This window comes from Carlito syrichta, unplaced genomic scaffold, assembly GCF_000164805.1.
Source record: "Carlito syrichta isolate Samal-C Ts95f unplaced genomic scaffold, Tarsius_syrichta-2.0.1 Scaffold308851, whole genome shotgun sequence".
Classification (NCBI taxonomy): Eukaryota; Metazoa; Chordata; class Mammalia; order Primates; family Tarsiidae; genus Carlito; species Carlito syrichta.
Window position 1 is genome coordinate 120,573 of NW_007252947.1, and position 18,361 is coordinate 138,933.

The following is an 18,361-nucleotide window of genomic DNA, read 5'->3' on the forward strand; positions in this document are numbered from 1 at the left end:
ATTTTTTTATTTATTTCTTGCTAATTTCTCATACACAGTATGCCCTTTTTCCTACCTTAGAAAGAAGGGAAAGAAAATTTGGAAACATTATCAAATTGGCTATCTCCTCCAACAAGTTTGTAAATAGTATTATGACAACAAAATGACCTTTACAAAGCCAGTTCATGAAGACTCTTCACCAAAAAATTGGACTTATGCAAACTGAATACTGATTAGAATCCAGATTCCAATCCTGTCCTCACCTTGTGATCCATCCCAGAATAATCCTAGGTATCTGAAGGTTTCTTGTCAAATTCTCAAAGAAAAATTAGTAATAAAATAGAGTCAATTATACTCAATGATCTATCGCAGAAACAAAGAACATAGTACCATATGTTCTCATTCATAAGCAGAACTTGAACAATTATAATACTATAAGAAAGCATTTGGCAGTAATGGGAAACTATCAGGAGGGGGGGGTGGGATTGGCAGTTGAGAGAAACTGCTAGGAGAGGGAGATGCATACCTCATCAAGGGTACCTGCATAATCAATGTTTGTATACCTAACCCTGAATTGTATCCCACAGCTTTATAATTAAAATAAATAAATAAAATAAAATAAAATAAATACAGTACATGTCTCCTTTAAAAGAGAGGACTGTCATTCAATCTAACAAAATCCCATAAGTAAAAAATCACTGTTTTACCATATTGAAAAGACAGAAACTAGACCAGGCGTGGTGGCTTATGCCTGTAATCCCAGCATTTTGGGAGGCCAAAGCAGTAGGATCACTTGAGCACAGGAGTTCAAGGCCAGTCTGGGCAGCATAGCTAGACATCATCTCTATTTATTTAAAAAAAAGAAATTGAGAAACAACTGTGGACTTTTGAATTTCATAAAGCTCATCAAATCATATAAATTGAGTATCTATAGGTTAGAGACAATATTCCTTCATTGACCTATTTTTCAAATATATAGAGAGAGCCCACTGTATGCCAGATGCTATTCCAGACACTAATAAAACAGCCCTGATGCAACATGCAGCACTGCAATTAATGATCCTTACCCTGAAACAGTAGACTACAACCATCATGCTCTTTTTCTCCAAATTTAATAAGCAACCTGTATTGAAGTTCTCTTATAGCCATCTATATAGCAAGGTGCAAGAGCTTGCTCTTGGTCTTCTACAGGCTTCTTTCCTTGAGTTAAAAGTAGCCCAAATTTGGCATGGGCTTATACACTGTTGGTGGGAGTATAAGTTAGTACAACCTCTCTGGAAAGCAGTATGGAGAATACTCAAAGAACTAATTGATCCAGCAGTCCCACTACTAGGTATCTACCCTAAGGAACAGAGGTCATTATATAACAAAGACACTTGCACCTACATGTTCACCACAGCACAATTTGCAATCACAAAGATGTAGAATCAACCTAAATGCCCATCAACCAATCAGTAGATATTGAAAATGTGGTATATATACACCATGAAATACTACAGTTATAAACAAGAATGAAATCATGCCTTTGCAGCAACGTGGATGGAGCTGGAGATCATCATCCTTAGTAATCTGACTTAGAAATGGAAAACCAAACACCGATATCCTTACTTAATTGTAGAAACTACACAGTCACAAGGATGGAAATAATAAACCCTGGGGACACCAATAAGGGGGAAGGGAGCTAGGGTACAAAAATTACCTATGGGACACAATGTTCACTATCTGGGAAATGGGCCACTTGAAACCCAATCCCCACCACTACACAATATGTCCATGTAACGAATATGCATGTGTACCCCCTAAGTCTAAAATTTAAAGTTTTTTAAAAGACTTAATTTTAAAAAAAGAAAATAGCCCAGCTTCAATATTTGAATCAGAAAAACCAAAAATCTTTTATCTTGTAGTCTAATTTTTCTAAACAGCAGCAGATTTTTCTTTTAGTTTCTGGTATTCAACATATTACATTGGTGAAAATGTTTCCCTTGTGTATTTTATCTTTGCTGTTTAATTCAGTCTTAGAGATGAGACTATGTTCTCAGGCTGGGTGAGTCGCACAGGCTTAATTGTTGTTTTCTTTTCCTATAGAAATCTCATGTGGTCCACCAGCTCATGTAGAAAATGCAATTGCTCGAGGCATACATTATCAATATGGGGACATGATCACTTACTCCTGTTACAGTGGATACATGTTGGAAGGTTCCCTAAGGAGTGTTTGCCTAGAAAATAGAACATGGACATCACCTCCTATTTGCAGAGGTATGGAAATATTTGAATGGTTATTTCTCAGTAAAGCTGCAGGGAGATATGTATGAATTGTGTGGTCAACAATTAGTACACATGCTACTTTATTTTTCCTTGTCTTTACATTTTCTCTGAATGACTGTGTCATTTTCTAACTTTACAGTTTGAGTTTTGAAGGCATGCACACAGAACTCATGTTCTGTGCTTAAAATTCTGCAAAATAGAAGGAAATAATGAAGCATCCTAGTATGTCCTTCTAAAACTTTTCTAAAAAATTATGACTTTTACAAATCACAATAATTATTTCATTCATTCTACAAATATTTGCTGAAAGTCAAGAACTATAGTAGTACACAAAACAGACATAGCCAAGGAATTAAAAGATTAATCAAGTTGTCAGATGATTTGTTCACATGGACAGTGTTCAGATTTGGATTTGTGATGAAAAGGCTAAGGTCTTTAATGACTTGTGGGGCCAGGGGAAGTCAATGGATGAATGACCTGAGCCTCAAAAGAAGTAGGAGTTACTGCAGAAGAAGGGGGATTAATTGGCAGCAACAATTAGAAGTGATATCTCCAACACATGGGATGTAAGGGAGTATACAACCATTTGGGAAGGCTGCTGGGAAGGGACATCCTAAAGGAATAGCCCAGATTTCACTTAATGTCAGATGTTAAAATGACTACTGTTTGTTTGGTATGGAAACAAATGTCTGTTGGCAGGTGAATGGATAAAGAAAATATTGAGTGTATAGACAGGGAGACAGACAGAGATACAATGGAACATTACTCAGTCTTTAAAAAGAAGTAAATCCTTCCATTTGAGAGAACATGAATAAACCTGGAAAACATTAAGCTGCATGAAATAAGCCAGACACAGAAAGATGATACCACCTGATCTCACTGATATGTGAAATCTAAAATGGTCACACTCAGAAGCAGAGAGTAGAATGGTGATTCCTAGGAGCTGGGAAATTGTGGGAATGGGGAGATATTGGTCAAAATGTCAAAGTTTCAATTATAGAAAATGAAGAAATTCTAGAGTTCTAATGTACAGCAATGTGACTATAGCTAATAGTACTTGAACTTTGCTAAAAAAAAAAAAATAGATCTCAAGTGTTCTCACTACAAAAAAAGAAAGAAAATAATAACTATGTGAGGTGATGAATCAGTTAACTAGCTCAATTGTGGTGATTATTTCACAATGTATACATATATCAAAACATCAAGTTGTAAAGCTTCAATATATACAATTTTTATTTGTCTATGGTACCTCAATAAAGCTGGGGGGGAAACTGTAATTACAGTAGCCAGTAAAATGCTACACTTCTCCACGTACTGGCATTTCCTCTTGAGAGTCTATTTTGCTTCCCTTCCTTAAAACTTGAGTCAAGGAAATGTTATGAACTGTAAATGAGTAATTCTATTTTCTGACTACCACCCTTCCCACCCTGCTTCTTTTCCAGCGGTGTGTCGATTCCCGTGTCAGAATGGGGGCATCTGCCAGCGCCCAAATGCTTGCTCCTGTCCAGACGGCTGGATGGGGCGCCTCTGTGAAGAGCGTGAGTGGTCTTCATATCTTACTTTGAGTCCTGACCATTTGCCTGGGTGTTGCCAACTTAGTCAAGTTACAGGGAATTGGCTTTACTGTTGGGAGGAATTCATTTGCTTTAGGTCCTGGTAGCAGATCAGAAAAAGCATGTACACCTGATCTGAATATGTCCATAGGCTGCAAAGATCTAGAATATTTTTTTTTAAAGTAGGATTTATTGAAAGGACAGAAAAGCTCCCATGGTGGGAGGGAACCCAAGAGGGTTGCATAAGATCTAGAATATTAATGACCTTGAAAATACAATTATTAAGATCCATCTAAAGTCATCTTTACATGCCTCCTGACATAAATTTACAAGCATCTTTTTGGGAAGGAGCTTGCAATAAAGAGTCTCCCAGCCCTCCTCTTCCCTTACCTCAGGTCTACTGTGTACTATGAAGTCATTACTGCAGTTGGCATAAGTACACAGTATTGCAGAACACTGCGCTTTGTAGGTAATATTTGCAGCCCACCATTCGCTCTTTATCTTTAGGAATACTTTATACTAATTAAGAAAATAAGGAAAGTTGGCATTCTTATATTCATATAATGCTTGTAATTTAGAATTATCATAGAACTTTGATCCTTATAGAAATACCATTGAATTTGAACTGCCAGCAGTGTAAATAAGTGGTTTAAAATGTTTTTTTAATAACTAAACTGCACTTTGTTTCAATATTCTAAAATATATTTAAGGATAAAATATCATCTTTTATTAGGAGTGGTATATGTAAACCATTAATGGTAATTAATGTGGTGGGCATTTGTCAATACCAATTTTTTCTAAAGGCCAGATATCTTATAAGAGACTCTAAAATTTCTTAAGTGTGACTCTTTTGACTGATCTATAAAGGAAAATGTATGATGAAAATAAATTGCGGCTGCTAACAACTCAGTAAAGCAAATATTCTCACAGTGATACAAAAAGAAGAGAAGTCACATTTTTCCCTTTCACCTTTCCCAAATCATTCCTTTTCACTTAGGGCTTCTAGACTTGACCTACTATAAATGTCAAGAGTCCAAAGACTTAGGGAGCATTGACTCAGGAGTACCCCAATGACAAGGCTGACTTGACTAGCTCAGCTGGCCTGACTCACTGAGCATGTGCCTACTCTCCTGCATTATACCAGGGCTTTCCAAGCTTTCATGTGCATATGAGTCATCTGGGAGAGCAGTAGATTCAGGCTGGGACCTGAGATTCTACATTCCTAACCAACTCCTGGGTGATGTCAGTCTGGTTAGAGAAGGAGCAAGGCAACAATCTCACATCTTTTGAACAGACTGTGCCTCTTTAAAGAGTTCAGCGATTTCTAGGAGGAGGAGTGATTGTTGTGGATGGTCTAGAGGAGACCTAATTCAGTCACCATCAGATCTGAGCTCCTAGAAAAGAAAGTGTGAGTTGTCCCATTACTACTAAAATGTTTAAACACAAGCCTACAGGATAGCCCATCAGATTTCTGTTCTCACATTTAATCCAAGATAAGAAGAGAGCCTTGAAGCAGCCAAACCTTCTTACAGCATTTCACATAATTTGTAATAGAAATCTGAAATGATAACAAATGGAGATCATTCTGTTTATTTTGTGAAGAGTTAAAGCAAAGCACTTAGCAGACATCGATGACAGTGCATTTGGCCTTAGAGTCCTTACATCTGGCTAAGGATCCAGACTTACTTTCCTGTTTGTGTTTTCCCAGTGATACTCATTAATAAGCAGAACACATTCTGGAAAATTATCTAGTGAGTCATGCAAGGTTTCACTTTCCTTGGAAAATGTTTTCTGAACATTTAAACTTATCTGTGCTTATGTATTTTGATCAACTCCTTTTTAATGCCCCCCTCTTTTTTTTTTTTTTTTTAGCAATATGTATTCTTCCCTGTCTGAATGGCGGTCGCTGCGTGGCCCCTTATCAGTGTGACTGTCCACCTGGCTGGGCGGGGTCTCGCTGTCATGCAGGTAGGCATCCTCTCAGGGTTTGTCTTCCTTGTGACTTGGTGAAACCCCAGAGGACATTGACAAGTCTGACTCCCACTTAGGGGTTGAAGTACAACAATAAGGGTACCAGCATTTCTCAAGAATTTCTCAAGATGTTCCTTTGAATGGTGACTCAGCACTGAACTGTTCCACTGCCTGAAAAACAGCTTTCAGAGTCATCTGCCAAAGAATAGCAGCTATGTCTACTCAATTGTCTGCCTTCTGATGTCATCTACTCTATTTTGCAGCATGTAGAAAAGATATTATGCAGAGGTTCAGAAGAATATTTATTTTAATCTCTGGGAAGCTAAAGTACTAAGTTTATAGTTACTATTTAGAAAGAACAAGGTTATAAATAAATACAATTCAAGTTAGAAGGAAAAAAAACATATCAAAGAGATGGTTCCACATCACAGACAACAGTAACAAACTATGACGAATTAGTGTCCCCTTAGCCACTTTTGTCTACCTGAAATATAACATTCAGCCCATGCTACTTTGACATCTGTTTAACTGCTTGATTATCTATCTACCCCATCTACTTAGATTGGATTATATTATATGCCACTTGAAGGCAAGGATGTTTCTTTGTCATCTTTATATCCCCAGTGCCTAGCATAGTGTCCAGATATAACAGGCTTTTCAGCAAATGTCAAATAATTCAGTTCAAAGTGGCAGATTTACCTTTCTAAATGTTTTAAATTCTTAACCAACTATTAAAAATAGGTAGGCCAGGGAAATGAGAGTGAAAGATACTGCCACAGGCAAAATCAGATGTGCAGTTGTCATCCTTTCTAAACCCAAAGCCGAGCCATACACTAATGCAGAAAAGGAAAAATGTCCTGGAGGCTACATTTGCAGGCTTTGAGACTCTTAAAGCAATCTATATAATAATTGTCTATTGCAAACCAAGTTTGATATTTATCCACATTTCTTTGAGAGAGAGCAAGGCAACAAATCAACTTTCACATTGTTCCACATTTCTTGTGCATGCAAAGTTGAACTCATCTGCAAACCAGTCCTGCCCTTTCCCAGTTTCCTCACCTTCGCAGGTCATGGTGCTGTTCTTCCAGATAAGTGAACCATTCTTGACTCTCCCTCCCCTTCATCACTCCTGTTGTTCCTTCCCACTCTACCTCTCACATCCTACTTCACACCACTGTCATGAGCCATTAAAAGACTCTAGGTCATGGCCAGAGTCTATTAATTGATCTTCTCATCTCCATGTCCAGTCTGAATATCACCAATGTACTACTTTGGGACGTGTCTTTGCCCGCCTTACGAATCTACATTGTTTTTTTTTTATCATCTCCACATCCAGCCTGAATACTTTTGACTTCCAAAGTACATCACACATGGTCCCCTGCAGTGATGGGGACCTCATTGCCCCCTCCCCCATGCAGTCCTTTCTCCCTGCTCCATCTCTTTGAATTTGCTCATAGTGCCCTTCTTTCTCCTACCTGTTCTAACTTTACCCAACCCCCAAGGCCCATCTGTCTCCTCTTAGCTCTAAACTTGTTCAATATCACAGTAATCTATTTTTTTGATTTTCCATCTCTATAAATTTTGTGCAGTTAATTAGAATTAGGCAATTTAAAGCTAAATTGATCGGATTTATTTGCATTTCTTTTAGCACCTTAGTTCTCTAACTAGAATAAGCTCCTTGGTGACACTGAGCAACATAGTCTTCCTCTTTATAAATCTTGCAGCACCTACGTCAGTACTAATTATACACAAGGATATAAAACAGGAGCTCCTGCCCTCTAGAATTTTAATCTAGAAAAAGTGAAGGGGTGTAGAATGTCCTGTAAATAGATAACTCTGATATATTAACATAGAGGCCAAACGCATTTTATAAAACAGACTGTGACAACAGGGAACATGGGTGAACTAAACAAATGTTGAGGTTCAGAAAGGGCTTCACAAGCATAGAATATGAAAAAGGACAAAGGGAATCACCAGAAGAAAGTCATTCTAGCCAAAGGTATGAACCATAAAATGCACAGGTGTGGACAGCAAAGTATATCTAAAGCCACAGAAGAAATGTAGGGGTGTGGTTAGAAATGAAGCTGTAAAAATGGGCAGTGTCAGATCAAGAAACACACTGTGTGCCAAGTGAAAGATGCTGGATTATAGCTTGAGACAAACAGAAGCCACTGATGGTTTTTTGTTTGTTTTTATTTTAAAGATGTGGGGTATAAATCAGGATTGAATACATAAGTGGTCTACATATAGGTTAAGTTTGGACCTTTCGTTAGACCTCACTTTGTCTGGATTGGAACCATGCACCCTTATTGATGTTGTGTTCCCCGCCCCCACCCCTCACCTGGCAGTGTCCTGCTACTGCCAATCTCTTTCTTGTAGTAATATGATAGGTGTTAACGGTTCAATTAAGAGTGAGAATGTATGGTACTCAGTTCTTTGTTTCTGTGATAGATGACTGAATATGATAGGCTCTCAATCCATCCAAGTTGTTGTGAAGTCCATAGTTTTGTCCTTCTTTATGGTTGCATAATATTCCATCATGTATATGTGTCACATTTTTAAATCCAATCAATTTTCTTTTTTTTTCAATTTTTTTAAAGAAAGATGTGAGGTACAATTCAGGGTTAGGTATACAAGTGTTGATTATGCAGTTACCCTTGTTGATGAGGTATGCCCCTTCCTCCCCAAGCAGTTTCCCTCAACTGCCAATCTCACCCCCCCTCCCCTGACAGTTTCCCACTAGGAATTCCCAGTTTGCCAATCCCTTTCTAATAGTATTATAATAATTTTTCAAGGTCCGCTTATTAATGAAAACATGCTCTGTTCTTTGTTTCTGTGATGGATCACTGAGTATGATCGACTCTAGATCCATCCAAGTTGCTGCGAAACCTGTATGTTTGTCCTTCTTTGTGGCTGCATAATAGTCCATTGTGCAAATGCACCACATTTTTTTATCCAGTCCAGCTTCGATGGGCAACATAGTTTGTTCCATGGTTTTGCTATTGTGAATAGAGCTACAACAAACATACGTGTGCAGCTATCTTTTTTGTAGAATGATTTGAGTTCCTCCAGGTATATTCCCAATAGGGGAATTGCTGGGTCATATGGAAGGTCAATTTCTAGTTTTCAGAAATCACCACACTGTCTTCCACAGAGGTTGCTCTAGTTCGCATTCTCACCAGCAGTGCAGAAGTGTTCCTTTTTCTCTGCAGCCTCGCCAGCATCTGTTGTTTGTTTTATTAATGATGGCAATTCTCACTGGGTTAGTTGGTATCTCAATGAGGTTTTGATTTGCACTTCTCTGATGATGAGGGAGGCTGAGCACTTTTTGATGTATCTCTTGGTTGCCTGTATATCTTCTTTTGAGAAGTGTCTATGCATGTCTTTTACCCACTTTTTAATGGGGCTGTTTGTTTTTTCATTTCAATGCATTTGAGTACCTTGTAGATCCTAGATGCTAGACCGTTGTCAGATATACAGTTGGCAAATATTTTTTCCCATTCTGTGGACTGTCTCCCTGCTCTCTTGATGGTTTCTTTGCTTTGCAGAAGCTCATTAGTTTGATGAGGTCCCACTTGTCTATCTTAATTCTTAAGGTATGGGCTTATTAGGATTCCAAAAAGGAATTGGTTGCCAGATCCAATTTCCATAAGTGTGTCTCCTGCATTTTCTAAGATTCTTATAGTTTGAGGTTTTACATTTAGGTCTTTGATCCATTTTGAGTTAATTTTTGTGTACGATGATAGGTAGGGGTTCTGTTTCAATCTTCTACATGTGATCAGCAAGTTTTCCCAGCACCACTTACTGAATAGGTTTTTCTCTCCCTAGTGGTTGTTGGAGGCTTTGTCAAAGATGAGTTAGTTGAGAAATTGAGGCTTTGCTTCCAGAATCTCTATTCTGTTCCAATGGTCTATATGCCTGTTCTTGTACCAATAACAGGATGTTTTGATTGCTGTAGCCTTATAGTAAAGTTTAAAGGCTGGAAATGTGATACCTCCTGCTTTGTTTCTTTTGCTAAGGATTGTTTTGGCTATTTGTGATCATTTATGTTTCCATATGAGTTTCTGTATTGTCATTTTCAGGTCTGAAAAGAATGATGTTGGTAACTTAATAGGTATTGTGTTGAATCTGTAGATTGCCTTTGGTAGGATGGACATCTTAACAATGTTGACTCTTCCTATCCATGAGCATGGAATATTTTTCCATTTGTTTGTGTCTTCTTGGATTTCTTTGAGCAGTGTTTTGTAGTTCTCATTGTAAAGGTCTTTCACTTCTCTGGTTAGGAAGATGCTGAGGTATTTCATTTGTGTGTGTGTGTGTGTGTGTGTGTGTGTGTGTATGGCTATCATGAACGGGATTGTGCTTTTATTTTGGGTCTCTTGCTGGGCTCGGTGGCTCAGCCTGTAATCCCGCGCCTTGGGAGGCTGAGGTGAGTGGATTGCCTGAACCCGCAGGTTCAAGACCCTCCTGGGCAACTTGGCGAAACTTCATCTCTACAATAAATCAAAAATTAGCCGGGCATGGTAGCGTGCGCCTGTAGTTCCAGCTACTTGGAAGACTGAGGTGGAAGGATCGCCAGAGCCCAGCAGGTTGAGGCTGCGGTGGCCAGGAGCAGCCACTGCACTCCAGTCTGGGCAAAAGAGTGAGACTCCAACTCACAAAAAATAATAATAATAATAATAATAATAATTTGGGTCTCTGCCTGCTTGTTGTAGGTGTATAGGAATGCAACTGTCTTTTGCACATTTATTGTGTACCCTGAGACTTTGCCAAAGTCTTTTATCAGTGCAAGCAGGTTTTTGACAGATTCTCTTGGATTTTCAAGTTATAGGATCATATCATCAGCAAAGAGGGATAACTTGACTCTTTTCCTATTTGGATATCCCTGATTTTCTTCTCTTGTCTAATTGCCCTAGCTAGGACTTCCAACATTATGTTGAACAAGAGGGGTGAGAGTGGGCAGCCTTGTCTTGTTCCAGTTTTCAGGGGTAATGTTTCCAGTTTCTGTCCATTTAGCAATATGTTAACTGTGGGTTTATCATAAATGGCACTTACTATTTTGAGGTATGATCCTACCTAGGTGTTTGAGGGTTTTTATCAAGAAGGGATGCTGGATTTTATCAAAAGCTTTTTCTGCATCTAGTGATATAATTGTGTGGTTCTTGTTTTTACATCTGTTGATGTATTTAATTACATTTATGGTCTTGCAAATGTTGAACCAGCCCTGCATACTGGGGATGAAGCCTGCTTGGTCATGGGGGATGATTTTTGAGATGTGTTTTTGGATCTGATTTGCTAGAATCTTGTTGAGGATTTTTGCATCTATGTTCATAAGGGATATTGGCCTGTAGTTCTCTTTTTTTGTTGGATCTTTACCCGGTTAGGATATCAGTGTGATGTTAGCTTTGTAAAATGATTTGGAGAGAGTTCCATCTTTCTCAATTTCCTGGAATACTTTCAATAGGATTGGTATCAGCTCCTCCTTGTAAGTTCTGTAGAATTCTGCTGGAAAGTCATCTGGTCCAGGGCTTTTTTTTTGTAGGTAGTTTTCTTATGACAGAGTCAATTTCCTGGGTTGGTATTGGTCTATTTAGTGTCTCGATGTCTTCTTGTTTCAACCTGGGGAGGTGGTGTGATGTCAGAAGTCCTCCATTTCATCTAGGTTATCAAGTTTGTTTCCATACATAGTAACCTCTGGTAATCTTTTGTATTTCTTTGGGGTCAGTTGATCTTTTGATCTTTGGTATTTCTGATTGTGTTTATTTGGGCTTTTTCTCTCTTTTTCTTGATCATTCTGGCTAGGAGCCCATCAGTCTTGTTAATTCTTTCAAAGAACCAACTTTTTGTTTTGTTGATGTTTTCTATGATATTTTTGTCTTTTATGTCCTGTATTTGGGCTCTTATTTTGATGATTTGGATTCTTCTCCTAAAGTTGGGGTTTTGGTGGTTTCCCCTCCCAGTTCCCTTAGGTGATTTGTTAGGTTCTCCACTTGTGATCTTTCCATTTTCTTGATGTGTGCTCATAGAGATATGAATTCCCTTCTTAGAACTGATTTCTTGGCATCCCAGAGGTTTTGGTAAGATGTTTCTTCATTTTCATTTGTTTCCAGGAATCTTTTAATTTCTGCTTTGATTTCAGTGTTGACCCAGTAGTTGCTCAGCATCGTGCTGTTTAGTGTCCATGTCTTTGTGGACTTTGGGGAAATTTTGTTGATGTTGATATTTATTTTTATTCCACTGTGGTCTGAGAATGTGCATGGCAAGATTTCAGTCTTAAGGGAATTTGTGCTTGATTTATGGTCAAGGATGTGATCAATGTTGAAGTACGTTCCACGTGGTGATGAGTAGAATGTATATTCTGTGGTTGTTGGGTGCAATAATCTGTGGATATCTATTAAGTCCATTTGGTCGAATGTCAAGTTTAGATTCTGAATCTCCTTCTTGACTTTTTACCTTGTTGGTCTATCTAGGGATGTTAGTGGGGTATTCAAGTCTCCTGCTATAATAGCGTTAGAGTCAATATCTTTTTTTAGTTTCCTTAGTAGTTGCTTTGTAAATGCTGGTGCTCCTGTATTGGGTGCAAATATGTTTAGGATGGATGTATCTTGTTGATGGATTTAACCTTTATCATTACATAGTGTCCTTTTGCATCTTTTTAAATTTTTGATAGCTTAAGGTTGTTTTGTCTGATATTAGGATTGCAACTCCTGCTTTCTTTTGTGAACCATTTGCCTGGAAACTCATTTTCCATCCTTTAACTTTGAGTCTGTTTGCATCCCTTATAGTAAGATGAGTCTCCTGGATGCAGCAAATAATTGGGTCATGATTTTTTATCCAGTTTGCCACTCTGTGTCTTTTCAGTGGTGCATTTAGTCTAGTCACATTCAGACTGATTATTGAAATATGATTGTTTGTCCCTGTCATGAGGTTCTTATAAAGTTTTTTCTTTGCTTGTTTTCTTTTGGCTTTGTGGTTGTTGTATGTGTGTGTTTTCAAGTTTCTTGCTGCACTATATTCTCTGTTGATTCTGTACTGTTCTCTTGGGAAGTGTGTGGTCATTCTTTTTTTTCTTTCTTCTGTGCTTAATACCTTTTTAAGTGTCTCCTATAGAGCTGGTCTGGAATCTGCATATTCTCTAGGGATTGGATGTCTGGGAAGGATTTTAATTCTCCATCACTGATGAAGCTGAGCTTGACTGGATAGTAAATTCTTGGTTGAAATTATTTATCTTTGAGGACTTTGAATACAGGGCTTCAGTTTCTTCTTACTTGTAGTGTTTCTGCTGATAGGTCTGCTGTTATTCTGATTGGTTTTCCCTGGTAGGTAATCTGACCTTTCTTCCTTGCTGCCTTTGGAATTTTTTCTTTTGTGCCTACTTTGTGTAGGCAAATTACTATGTGTCTAGGGGTTGGTCTTCTCATTTGATGTCTTGTGGGGTTCTCTGTATCTCTTGAGTTTAAGCTTGGCTGGTCACATCTGTGGTGAGATGGGGAAAGTTTTCTTGGATTACCTCCTGGAATACTTACTCCAAGTTGTTCTCCATTTTCTTTTCTTCTTCTGGGATACCAGTCAGGTGTAGGTTCAGCCTCTTGATATAATTACACATCTCTTGTAGGCTTTGTTCTTTCTTTCTGAGTCTTCTTTCTATGTTTTTTACAGATCGGGTTAATTTCATGTTCTGGTGTTCAAGGTCTGAGATTCTTTCTTCAGTTAGATTAATTCTGCTTTCCATGCTTGTCATCTTGTTATTTATTTCCTGAATGAAATTTTGTATTGCCAAAATCTCTGTTACAAGTTATTTTGGTGTTGCATCTTGTCTTTCTTGAGTCTTATTTACTGTTTTCATCCATTCCCTAATCCTTGTCATATTCTGAGGCCATTCATTGGTGACTTCCATTGTTTGGGCACCAAGGTCTGATTTTTCAGGAGTTTTGTCTTTGGTACACTTGAAATTGCCTGAGGTCTTCCTTTGGCTTTTCCTCATTTGTGGCCTATCTCTTGTTTTTCTCTTTATTTCTGTTATTCAGTGTCAGTGGAAGAGGCTTTCCCTTCTGATGTTTGCTCAGTCCTCTATCCTTCCCTGATACAGGCTCTGGATTTGTTCTATTTTGAAATAGAATGGTGGATGGGAAGCTTTGTTGTCTCTTGTAGTTTATGAAATTCAACTAAAGTAGGGGATGGGGTGCTAAGATTCAGAAACTATTTGCAAATTACAATGTTCACTTACTGTGGTTTGTTTTCCCTGATAACCACTCCCCACCACCACTCTATATGACGATGCAAAGCAGAAACCAATGGAAAAAACAATTGAACACACACATACACAAACATACACATATACCCCCAAACAAACTGGAATAACAACAAAGTATAAAAAAAAACCAGAAAAAAAACAAACAAGAAAACTAAGCACACACACACATGCCTAGCCCAAAGTGAATAGAGAAGAAAAACAGAAAGACTTGGGGGGGAGGAAAGGAATTCACATCAAAACCTCACACATATATTGACACACCCCTTAAATTATAAAAAATGAAAATTTAAAAAAACCCAGAAGAGCAAAACTAAACTAATAACAACAAAATTGAAAGATGAATTGCTCAATCATTCATATACACACATAAACAGAAAATGACAAAAGAAGAAAGAAACAGAAAAAAATTAGGGGGATGCAGATCAAACACTCACATACACATTCATGCACAAAAGAAAAATTGTTTAAAAATAGATGAACTAACAGAATTTTTAAAAAATTTTTTTAAAATAAAAATTTAAGAAAACCTGCCCTCTTGTGGCAGCCTCTGTAATTGTTCCTCTAATCAGGTCTCTCCTGCAGAGCCACCTCTCTCCTCAGTGTCCCGAGCAGGGAAGGAGGAAGGACAGTGGAGGTGAGTGGGACTGCAATCCTTCCTTCCCACTCTCGTATCGTGAGGGAGATCTCCTCCTGAGGGAAGGTACAGGGTTGTCTCTTCCCCAGTTATGTTCTTGCAGGGGGTGCCCCAGCCAGGCCTCTCCTGGAATGGAGTTCTCCTATTGCAGCTAACGTCCATGCTCCGCCTGGGTTTGTCCCTCTCAGTTGTGGCCCAGCTATATGGGTCTGACATTCAGAGGATTGCTGGGGAGGAGAGGTCTGGGTCAGCCCCGGACTCACCATTGGTCTCTTTGGAGTCCTTCCTCATCCTTTTATGGCCACACCCTTTGTCTTGCAACTGGATCAGGGTAGGGGGTGGGGCACCTGGAACTCTGCACTTCTCAGGTCCCTCCGAAGTTTGTGCTTTCAGGATATTCCCCTCTGCATCACAATCAATCCCTAAGTAGTTGATCCACCAGTCACAGAGATCGGGTCTGTTTCTCCATGGTGAGCAAGTCGGAGTACTTTCTGCCCCACCTTCAAGATGTAGGTAGGTTGCTTCTCTTGTCCTCTTCCATGGGACTTTGCCTCTGGACTCCCTCCACAGCCCCTGCTGCCAGTGCCTGTCCAGACACTGAAGTGGTGAAGCAAAGCCTGGAACTGACAGTCTCTCCTGCCAATGGTGAAGGAGAGCCTGGGGCGACAGTCTGTCTGCTGCTTTTCACAGGAAAATTTCAGTCTGTTTTTAAAAAAATGGCACTCGGCTTCTGTGACCTCGGAAGAGCCAGGGACCAAGCAGAGAAGCTGCAGCACCAGCTATTGCACCAAGGGCCTGGACACTTGCTCTTGAGCCCCCATTCATACAGTGTCTCCCAACGTTTTCTTCCCAGAGAGGGTTTGTTGATTTTAAAAAAAGAAAGAAAAAGAAAAAGAAAATGGCACTCGGCTTCTGCGTCCTGGGAATCACTAGGATCCAAGCCCAGCCACTGTGGCACCAGTCACTGCACCAGGAGAACCCTGGCCTCTAGCTCCCTAGTACTCACTCAATCAGCCACTCACACGCCCACTCACTCACCAGCATGTACACAAAATTTTCCATATACTCACTTGCTCACACTGGGACTCACATAGTCCAACTGGCTTGGCTGCCATTTTCCCTCTAATCCAGTCCACTTTCAATGGGCAACATGGTTTATTCTGTGCTTTTCTTATCATGAATTGTGCTGTAATAAACATGCAAGTACAGGTGTCTTTTTGGAGAATGTTTTGAGTTCCTCTGGATATAGTCCCAGAGGAGGATTGCAGGGTTGTATGGAAGGTCGATTTCTAGTTCTTTTAGAAATAGCTGAACTAGCCGGGCTCAGTGGCTCAGCCTGTAATCCCGTGCCTTTGGGAGGCTGAGGTGAGTGGATTCCCTAAGCCCGCGGGTTCGAGACCCGCCTGGGCAGCGAGACCTCATCTCTATAATAAATCAAAAAATCAGCCGGGCGTGGTAGCACATGCCTGTAATTCCAGTTACTTGGAAGGCTGAGGCGGAAGGATCACTGGAGCCCAGCAGGTCGAGGCTGCGGTGGCCAGGAGCGGCCACTGCACTCCAGTCTGGGCGACAGAGTGAGACTCCAACTCAAAAAAAAAAATAAAAATAAATTGCTGAACTATTTTCCGTAAAGACTGAGCTAGTTTGCACTCCCACCCACAGTGTAGAAGTGTTCCCTTTTCTCAGCATCCTCACTGGCATCTGTTGTTTTTTGTTTTATTAATGATGGCCATTCTTACTGAAGTTAGGCAGTATCTCAGTGTGGTTTTGATTTGCATTTCTCTGATGATTAGAGAGGCTGGGCATTTTTTCATGTGTCTATTGACTAGTTTGTATATCTTCTTCTGAGACATGTCTATTCATGCCTTTTGCCCACTTCTAAATGGAGCTGTATGATGTTTTTCCTTCAGGCACATTTCGGTTTCTTGTAGATCCTGGATGTTAGGCCTTTGTCAGATATACAGTTAGCAAATGATTTTTCTATTCTGTGGTCTGTCTCCCCCACTCTCTTGATGGCTACTTTTGCTTTGCAGAAGCTTTTCAGTTTGATGAGAACTCACTTGTCTATATTATCTCATGGCATGGGCACGTGGGGTTTTGATCAGGAATTGGTTGCCTATTCCAATTTCTGTAAGGGTTTCTCCTGAGTTTTCTAAGAGTCTTATAACTTGAGGTTTTATATTTAGATCTGTGATCCATTTACAGTTGATTTTTATGTATGGTGATAGGTAGGAGACCTGTTTCGTTCTTCTGCATGTGGTCTGACAGTTTTCCTAGCACTGTTTACTGAACCGGTTCTCTTCCAGTTGTTGTTGGTGGAGGCTTTATCAAAAATGAGTTGGTTGAGAAATTGAGGTTTTGCTTCCAGAATCTCTATCCTGTTCCTTTGGTCTATATACCTGTTCTTGTACCAATACCCGGCTGTTTTGATTATTGTAGCTTTATAGTAGGGTTTAAAGTCTGGGAGAGTGATACTTCCTGCTTTGCTTCTTTTGTTAAGAATTGCTTTGGCTATTTGTGGTCATTTTTGTTTCCATATTAATTTCTGTATTGTCATTTCCGGGTCTGAGAAGAATGGTGATGGTAATTTAATGAGTATTGCATTGAATCTGTAGATTACCTTGGATAGGATGGACATCTTAACAATGTTGATTCTTCCAATCCATGAGTATGTAATATTTTTCCATCTGTGTCCTCTTTGATTTCTTTGAGCAGTGTTTTGTAGTTTTCATTGTAAAGGTCTTTCATTTCTCTGGTTAGGAAGATGCTAAGGTATTTGTGTGTGTGTGTGTGTGTGTGTGTGTGTGTGTGTGTGTGTGTGTGTGTGTATGTGTGCGTTTGTGTGTGTGTGTGTGTGTGTGTGTGTCTATTACGAATGGGATTGTGCTTTTTATTTGGTTCTCTGCCTGTTTGTTGTTGGTGTATAAAAATGCAACTTACTTTTGCACATTGATTTTATACCCTGAGACTTTGCCAAAGTTCTTTATCAGCAAGGAGGTTTTTGACAGACTCCCTTGGGCTTTCCAGGTATAGGATCATATCGTCTACAAAGAGGGATAGTTTAACTTCTTCTTTTCCTATTTGGATACCCCTGATTTCCTTCTCTTTTCTGATTGCTGTAACTGGGAGTTCTAACACTCTGTTGAGCAGGAGGGATAGGAGTGGGCAACCTCATCTTATTCTGGTTTTCAGGGGAAATGCTTCCAATTTTTATCCATTTAGCAATATGTTGGCTGTGGGTGAATCATAGATGGTTCTTACTATTTTGAGGTTATTTTCCCTCTATGCCTGGGTGTTCAAGGTCTTTTTCAAGAAGAGATGTGGGATTTTTCAAAAGACTTTTCTGTGTCTAGTGAGATAATCATGTGGTTATTGCTTTCATATCTGTTGATGTATCGAATTACGTTTATGGTCTTGTGGATATTGAACCAGCCCTGCATCCCAGGGTTGAAGCCTACTTGGTCATAGTGAATAATTTTTGAGAGTGTTGTTGGATCCAATTTGCTAGAATTTTGTTGAGAAATTTTGCATCTATGTTCATCAGGGATTTTGACCTATAGTTCTCTTCATTGGGTCTTTGCCCAGTTTAGGTATCAGTGTGATATTAGCTTCATACAATGATCTGGGGAGAGTTCCATCTTTCTCGATTGCCTGGAATACTTTCAATAGGATTGGTATCAGCTCCTCCTTGTATGTTTTGTAGAA

At 39.3% G+C, this 18,361-nt stretch overlaps 1 protein-coding gene across 1 annotated transcript in view; it reads left to right on the forward strand.

The window, feature by feature from the left end:
• SVEP1 (sushi, von Willebrand factor type A, EGF and pentraxin domain containing 1) overlaps nucleotides 1–18,361 on the forward strand; it is a gene marked incomplete at its 5' end in the record, with an annotated part of 142,071 nt that overhangs the window by 112,826 nt on the left and 10,884 nt on the right. The window contains 3 exons of the mRNA XM_008066174.1: nucleotides 2,065–2,235; nucleotides 3,687–3,782; nucleotides 5,670–5,765. Of these exons, the coding sequence (XP_008064365.1) occupies nucleotides 2,065–2,235; nucleotides 3,687–3,782; nucleotides 5,670–5,765 (363 nt within the window). The remainder of the gene's footprint in view (nucleotides 1–2,064; nucleotides 2,236–3,686; nucleotides 3,783–5,669; nucleotides 5,766–18,361) is intronic.